Here is an 8,463-nt window from a genome sequence, read left to right on the forward strand (position 1 = left end):
CTAACACCGCAGCACTCCTACATACAGACATTTCTGGGCCTTTTCCACATGCTGTGTCCATCTACTGGCCCCGACAGAGACTCACTGCATCACACTGTGGCAGAATTAACCATAAAATACACATACAAAAAGGTTGCAACAGGGCTGCAGTGGAGAGCATTATTCTGGAAACCTTCAAGGTCCAAATGTTGTAAAAATGAGCTGTTTTGTACCCAGTTTGAACTTATTCCAGCTCTTGTGTGGGTGGTTCTTAAAACTGTCCAGGTTCTCTTGTAAAATCCAACTTCCTTATAAATATAAAGTCAGAAGTAGTAAAACTAGTTATGAAGTGAGTGGAGTGTAAACTCCATGCTTTGGTTATTTTATAATTTTCTAGGATCTACAGAGCATGAATCTCAAAACTCACTGTAAAACTGGAAGTACAACTGAAGTCAGATAGGATAAACAATTGAGCGTAAATGTACAATCTAAGTGGAAACACATCTACACATAAAGGGCTTAAAATACAATTTGCTTTATGACTAAAATCATGTTTTATTTACTTGTTGTGCTATGTCTCCTTGATCACATTATTAACTGTTACAGCAATTACAGTATTAAAAGCAGCAGCAGTGGGTGAAAAGTGGACTTGCCCTGGGTTTTGCCTCACAGGCTACAAAGACAGTGGTGGATATACCTGCAGCCTGAAAGGTTAGCCTGCAGGCATTATTCAGGACTGGAAATCAACTGCTATCTCTTCCACACATTAGTTTGGTATTTAATTAATGCTAAAGCAAATGCAAAATGCTAACTACATAATGACAGACTATGTTTTTTCTTCTTTAGGTTTCACAGCTCACTTGGACAACAACAATTAATACTTATTCGCTGTCTATGGTTTGAAACTGAATTCAATAGACACAATATTTAACTGAAATATTTTAGTCACTCTACTCTTTTAACTCTGCTGAACTGTGCACAATGTTTTGCTTTGGTGTCACTTTTGTGCACATTTAAACCAGTTGGTCTTTGACAATAAAAAGACATTCACACAGGGAGTAAGGTAAAATGTGCAGGTTATGTCCTCTTCCATTCACTTTTCTTATGGTCTGTGAGGAAAATAATGGGAATTAAATCCTCCAGAGTCCAGAGAATGTCCTCATATTGCTTTTGGTCGTGTCAATCAAGACAACAGACTGTAAGGGAGAAGACAGGAGTTCACTGAATCCCTGCCAAACTTCTAAGGTTAAACGGCATCACAACAAAAGAGCCACATATAGGACGTTTCTGTGGGTCATTGATGGAAGACAGAGAGAAGCACACATGTTAAGTGCATAGAGCACTCAGGGTTTCACTACATAACCATCTGGAGCTAGGAGTGTGTTTAGGCTGAGCTGTGGTTCCCTTGACAGAGCAGTGCTTCAGTGCCAGTAAAAACCCAATTTCAGTGGGTTCTGCTGGAGTTGCACTGAGTTCACTCACTGCTCATCTGGGATCAATTAGGCCCGCATGAAAACATGCACCACGGAACAAGTAGGACCGACTGAGCTCAGAGAGTAAGAGGACATCATTGTTAATGTACTCGAGACACACAGATAACCCCTGAACATGTTAACTTAATGCCATTTTCACAAACTGAAAATAAAGAGGGGGATACGCAGTCGCATATGGGAGTGTTTAGCACAATTATGGCAGGAACATTCAGAGTTCAATTCTCTGAAAGACGGCGGGACCGCTTCCCGACCTGGAAAAAATGTGAAAAAGCCAACCAGGAAGTTCAGCTCCACAAAGGCTGAAGACCCTCCCAGGAGGTGTGAGCTTTGTGGGTGTTGGTAAAATAAACTGGGAGAACACTGTGGGGGGGCTAAAGCACAAATTTGGGGACAGGGTTGAAATTTAAAGGGGCTGTTCAGCCAGATGATAAAGAAACTGTATTTTCTGCCTCCACTTCAATACAATGAATAAAATCTAATTTGTGGAAGCTTACACTGGAAGGCTCTTTACTGCACGTTACTGTGAAAAGTTTTGATTGGATCTATTTACCGAATAAATAGTCCCTATAAAATCAGTTGACTTCTTGCTGAGAGTTGCATTATTGATTACCAATACCACTCTCTTGCCTGTACACTAAATATGAAGCTACAGCCAGCAGCCAGTTAACATAGCTTAGCATAAAGACTGGAAACAGGGGGAAACATCTAGCCTGGTTCTGTCAAATGAATCAAATGCTGCTTCCAGTATTCCCAGTAATGATTTCTGAGAGAACAACTGCTGACTTTTTCTTATAGGTGTGGTGGTCCTCTCTTCATATTTTCCATTACCAATCTATTGCCTTTAACTAGTTAATTGCCAAAGATCATTCATGTCATGCCTGTCACGCGCAGAAGTCCACTCTGGTGACGAAGAACTCCTTCTGTCAAGCACATACCAGGTCTCAGTGTACTCATACACAGCAATGCTCCTATTTCTTGGCAGCACGAAGAGAAACCAAATTATATGTTTGGACGTCCGCTCTCTCAGCACAGTGTAAGCAAATCATTTGAACATTTTAAAAAACAAATTGCATCATTGAAGTGATGTTTAGAAATGTTTGTTATCCTGGGCCCCTATAATTGTACCCATCAGATCACAGTGACGGAAGAGTGTAGTTTAATGGGCCGGCTTACCTTTATATCCAAGCACAGCTACAGCGATGGTGAGGAGAGTACACAGCACATAGAGGAGAACTATGGAGGTCTTCAGCGCCCATTCATTCTTACACTTAGTGCACTGGGTGCCCTCCTGGATCCCTGTGTAAAAAGAATAAAGAATAACATATTGATTCAATACATTTTGCTGCTTATTCTACATTTTCCTGGAGCAAAAGGGTCTAAAAGGAGGTGTTAGCTAGGGACTCTCCATGTCCAGGAGTCCCACATCTGGACAAACAGCCCTGGAGTCTACATTAAAGAGTCCAGCAGTTCCCTTAGGGCCCGGGTGGTGAAGGGGCAGGGGACACAAAAACAATCCCCCCCACTGACTTGTTTACACTCAGCGACATGCTTATTTTCCTTCACTCAGCAAACTTCCTCTTTTTCGGTCGATGTCCCTATCGAAGCACAAACAGTCTTCGTGAGTTTCACACAAGAAGCACTGAGAGTAAAATCATGCGTAATGTGCAACATTAAATGGTGAATCTGCACCTTTTAGTTCTCCTCTTGCAGTGTCAGTTGACTTTGGAGTAAAAACTAAAAAGCAAGTAGGGACACTTGAGGAATATTTCCTTCAGGAGGATATCTTTCATGACAGATGAGTGGCGAGATCCACAGCACTGACGGGAACACAGCTGCGTTTCATTTTCAATTCAGGAAGTGTGTGTCTGTGTGGAAAGGTTGGGGTTGCAGTGTGTGTGTGAGTGTGTGAGTGTGTGTGTGTGTTGGGGGGTTCTGGGCTTCATGCACCTGGAATGAAACTCACTCAAAAAACCAGAAAGAAATAGCTCGTATGGCAACACAAAGACCGCAATACATGTCTATCACCATTGGAAAGCCAGTCAATCACATGACCATTATTTATCAACCTGTAAAGAGCAGGGACCATTTAGTGGCAGAGACTTCACCACACATCTAGTTCAAATAACATTTTTAATAGATGAGGTAACACATTCGATGAATTAAAAATGCAGCGCTGATTGACTAAGGCGTCTCAGTGGGAGTTTAGATGCCAAAGTTAACAACTTGACTCGTTCTTATGGGTGCGAAGGGATTGTTAATGACCAACGGGTGTTAGACCTCAGTTAAACACCAAGTCCAGCTGGAAAGGAGGTCTCCTCAGTGCCCGGCCAACCTGAGAGAACATGAGATTTACCGTAAAGAGCATGGGCAGGTGCTGCAAAAAACAGACTTAAAAGGGATTTTAAATGGAATACTTCCATGGTTTTGATTCTTTGCCAATATCAACAACCGCCTCACGGGCCAAAATACAGGCCTACTTTACTTCATCTGCCTGAGGCTGCTCTCCAAAAAGGACAATGTAGAACTGATCGAAGTCCCATATTAGCTAATTGTAGACACATTATATATGTCAGGTGATAAGTAACAAGATTTGATTTTGGTGCCCAGCACATAGATTAATCATAATATACAGTTCCACACTTTAAAAAAAAGAAAACATTTCATAGGATTCAATTTGAATGACCAAAATGTCTAATTGTGTAGGATACAGTGCTGTTTGTCTTCATTGCCATGCATGTTCTGTAAGTCTTGCTGGAACAAAAATCCTTCTTAAAGAGCCAACTTGACAAAATTTACCTTCAGACAACCAAAACAAATCAGGGTTCATTCAACAGTTTGTTCCTGAAGTCACTGTACACGGGGCAGTGAAACAGAAAATTATTTTCCGTCCTCAATAACACCAAGATCACAGATCACACATAAACGTTGCTCTTCAGGAAATTGTACAGGAACACTTGTCTCACATGTTTGTGTCGTCATTTCTGTTTAAATTGGAATCAGTATTGAAACTGTTTTATGTTGGGTGTTTATGGTAAAAAATATGACTTGGCCAATATATTGCTAAGACTCCTAATTATCAATATTAGTATCTCTTTCAAAAATGCCAATTCAAAATCACCTTTGCTGTTTGATAGCAGGTAACATACTGTGTCAAAAGACACTTATGAGAGCCATTAGACTGAATCAAAACAGTACAGTTGCAGGTTGTATAAACCAAGAAATTAGTTACTGTAAAAGACGCTAAATAACTCAGGTTATAGCTGCACTGAGAAATCTGTAAATACATCTTATCTTGAACATGTGTTCCCAAGAATGATAATGTGGAAGTCCATACATTTCATCGAATTGTTTTAAAGCACGACATCTTTACATAAACGAAATCAACTATTCGTGACGTTTGTCGATTTCTTGCCAAAATCTTCACATCTTGAAAGAAAGCAGGTCCTTATGTGGGGGAAAAAAGCTTTAACAGTGGTGGAAAGAGCTAAGAAGTAGGACAAGAATCAAGAAAGAGTGTGGAGTGTTGTTTTCTGCTTACATATTGTACACACACCTGAAAATGACGTCAGCTTTTTAGAGCCTCAAAACCTGGCTGATGCTCATGTCCAGCCTCAAGGGGCTCCTTAAAATGTATTAACAAGTGTATATGCCTGAAAGACATTTGTCTTTTAAAAGCACAGCTCCAGCTCTGGGTGTGGAGTGAGTTACTAAGCACAAAGTGGCTCAAAAACACAGCTGTGTATGAAACATCAGGAGTTACCAAAGTCTTCCCTCGCCACCAGTTTAACTGTAAGCAGAGAAGTGCACTCTGGGAATACAGCCACAATAAATGATTGCATTTCTGAATCATTCATAACTGCTGACATGTTTGAAGTGTCAGCTCAGGCATGCTTCCACAATGAAACAAACATATCAGTTCATCAGTTCACAGTAATCAAAGCGCTGCTGCCCAAATTTGCTGTTCCAATCCAAACACACCGACAGTGTTTACAAATCTGCTGCACTGAAATGATACCAAAACACTTTGTAAAGGTATAAACTATTACACAGGCAAAAGGCTTTTCCATTTCAGTGAACACTTGACTGATGAGCTTCAGATGCTCAGCAGATAAGTGGAGAATTTTGCGTTGGCTGTCAAATATGGAGGACACCTGGCATAACACAAAACACATGGCCGACAACACAACAACAAAGGAGAGATTTCAGTTTCACAGCTCCTCCAGCTCCTCTATGAGCGCAGAGAGAGAACAGACATCATATGGAGCAGCTGTAGTCTTTTCGACCCCAGAGGGTCGACACATCAGTGGGCTGTCGAAGGCGCTATCAGGGGTTGTGACCTGCTTGCTGTTCATTTCCCAGTGGGTCACTTCCTGGATGAGCAGGACAAATAGGAAGACAGATGCTGGACTGGACTGCTGAGTGAGGCTTTGGGATAATATTGGTGTTTTTTTTCATTTGTGCCGATCATCTGTTTCCTGTCTCTTCAACATTGCTCCTTGTGATCTCTCTATATACATGTATGTCATCAGCATAAGTGAAGATACCAGCGCTCGGTCTCTTCCCTTTAAGAAGCAGTTTGCTTTTGATTTATTGTACAGAACCAACTTCCACAGATTATATTTTGACTGGCTTGTTTGGTCTGAGTTAATATATGTGGCTATTATGCTTAAACAAACATAAACAAACAATCTGGATAAGGATCCCTCTGATTTAATTTTAAAAGAATTGTGACCAAGATACAAAAGCCAAAAAATTCTAAATTAACTTAAACCTGTTTTGAAAAACATCTGATACTGATATATCTGCAATAAGCTAATATCTAGCTAGTATTGATACAACTTGAGTTTCTGTAGTGATGTAAAAACAATATTTTTGTTACCATACTTTACAAAGTCTTATTGAATCTTGAATTATTAATTCAATTAGAAACTTTTTGGTCAGTGATAAAAAAGTATTGAGGTTTAAAAACAAGCCTTAGTTATAGTTTACTGTCAGTCACAACATACCTACAGGTAGAGAGAGAATAGACATCCAGGAGTTAAGGTTTACACTGTGTTGAAAAGTAACTGTCTAGGTTACTTATAACTCTTTTTTAAACAGCATTTATGATTTTCATGACTATATTTCAATGTGAGGCAGGTCCTAATTACACGTTGAAATTAATCATTTAAATCCTGTTAAAGTGATGGTTATATGTAACTCGAAACATCTATAAAGCTCACTTTTCATCTAAATTTAGCCCAGTTTGAACTTAGACGCCTAGGTGTCTTTTAACCTACAAATTACCAAAACCATGTTTACGTGCGATGTGGCTTTGTAAGGTATATTGTCACACTCATGTCATCTCACTCGAGCTGTTTTTGTTAGCACAAAGAGAAAGTAATTTTAAGCTGGATTTGATACAGTTTGCTTTACAAAAGTCATATTGGGAACTATACTATGGACAAAAAGAACCAAATAGGTTTTGACTTCAAATTAAATAAAAAAACAAACATCATCATTAAATACCACAGACACCTGGGATGTGACATCGCTCCACATTCCCTAACTGTCTGTTTACATGACAAATGGCCACATGGATATGAGACAGTCAGGACAAACGTCTTTCACACATTCTCAAATAACTGTCACACTAACAGGCCCCAGATGCACAAATCCTAACACATGGATAAAATATCTTGAGGTTGAAACATCAAGTTTGGCTACACATTGAGTTATGTGTAATAGGTTCAGGCCTGCTGATAAAATAAAACAAAGTGTTTCTAGAATGACACAATTCTTAATATATATTCAACATTAGGAAGAAGAGAACTAGAAGTAGACTGTGGAAAAACAAATGAGAACACTGACCTCCTTGTTCACAGTTTTACATCAGAGACTCAGTTCCCTTTAGTTTGGTTGCTCGTCATTAAATCATACATTGATTCGTCATCTTTCCCCTTCGCCTGCACAGTCAGATGCAGTCGGATCTGACCAACCACAACCGCAAAAACAACCGTCGTCCAGGATGCTCGGACCACAAGTTGACAACAACACTTTTACTGCTCAAAGCAAAACAAAAATGATGCTTTAAAGACAAAGAGTCTGTCCAAAACTAGAACAACCCGTGGGTTTTAAATGGATCGCATTGTCATTGTGTGTTTTGGTTGCATAAAGTCACCCATTGTTCCTGCAAAATGTTGAAAAAATACCCGGACAATGTCCACCTTAGTTATAATTAAGTGTCTCCAAGCTTTTGTCTTTCACCAGCCTCATTTCCTGTAACAAAGGATTACCCAAACATCATCTTTTTCATCTCAACCATTAATTTACCCCTGACATGTCATAATAAGAACAGCCGAAACGCGGGCCTTGCTCATTAAAAGACAATGTTTATTTACTGTAAATAGCAGAAGGGACGCTATAGTAACGGATGAGAACACAAAGCTGTGAGCTGAGGTCACACAAACTGTGATTTGGATCCCTGCCTTGCCTAACACACACTCAACCCTTTTCCAGGAACCGGAGTGCAGATTACTCCAAGAGGGCAATCAGTGAATTATACCTGGCACCAAAGACAGAGAGGAGTTCAAGACTAACTACAGCGGTAGTGAGTCCACAAGCTTTGAAAGTGTATCAGAAAGAGATAATAGGCCTTCTCTGTTACAAATAAAAAGTCCTGTTTTCAAAATTATACAGTGCTGGAGCTAAAATATGACTTTTTATGCTCAGTTTCCACTATTTCAGGGCAAAAGGAAGAAAGAAAGAGAAAGAGGGACAGAAAAATAAAGTAACTAGGGCATAAGGTGAGAAAAAAGGCAAAGAGGAAGGACAGAGCAATGTTTTAGAGAATTAAGGAAAATGACATGAGAAAGGGACAGAAAGGAGTAAGACAGAAGATCTGCTCTGATATTATGCCATTATTGACATCAGTGCTGTTTAAGTAAATCTGACGTGACAGCGCTTGAGGTTTGGTTAAAATCATAATTTGGATTAAAGGTCCAGTGTGTAA

General features: G+C 39.7%; 1 protein-coding gene across 1 annotated transcript in view; it reads right to left on the bottom strand.

The window, feature by feature from the left end:
* The window catches only part of LOC118323495 (collectin-12-like), a 35,005-nt gene that overhangs the window by 6,206 nt on the left and 20,336 nt on the right, over window positions 1-8,463 (bottom strand). Inside the window, exon 3 of the mRNA XM_035655474.1 lies at window positions 2,646-2,768. Coding sequence (XP_035511367.1) covers window positions 2,646-2,768 — 123 coding nt within the window. The remainder of the gene's footprint in view (window positions 1-2,645; window positions 2,769-8,463) is intronic.

The sequence above is a fragment of the Morone saxatilis genome, unplaced genomic scaffold (genome assembly GCF_004916995.1).
Source record: "Morone saxatilis isolate NCDOM2014 unplaced genomic scaffold, NCSU_SB_2.0 Contig0, whole genome shotgun sequence".
Taxonomy (NCBI): Eukaryota; Metazoa; Chordata; class Actinopteri; family Moronidae; genus Morone; species Morone saxatilis.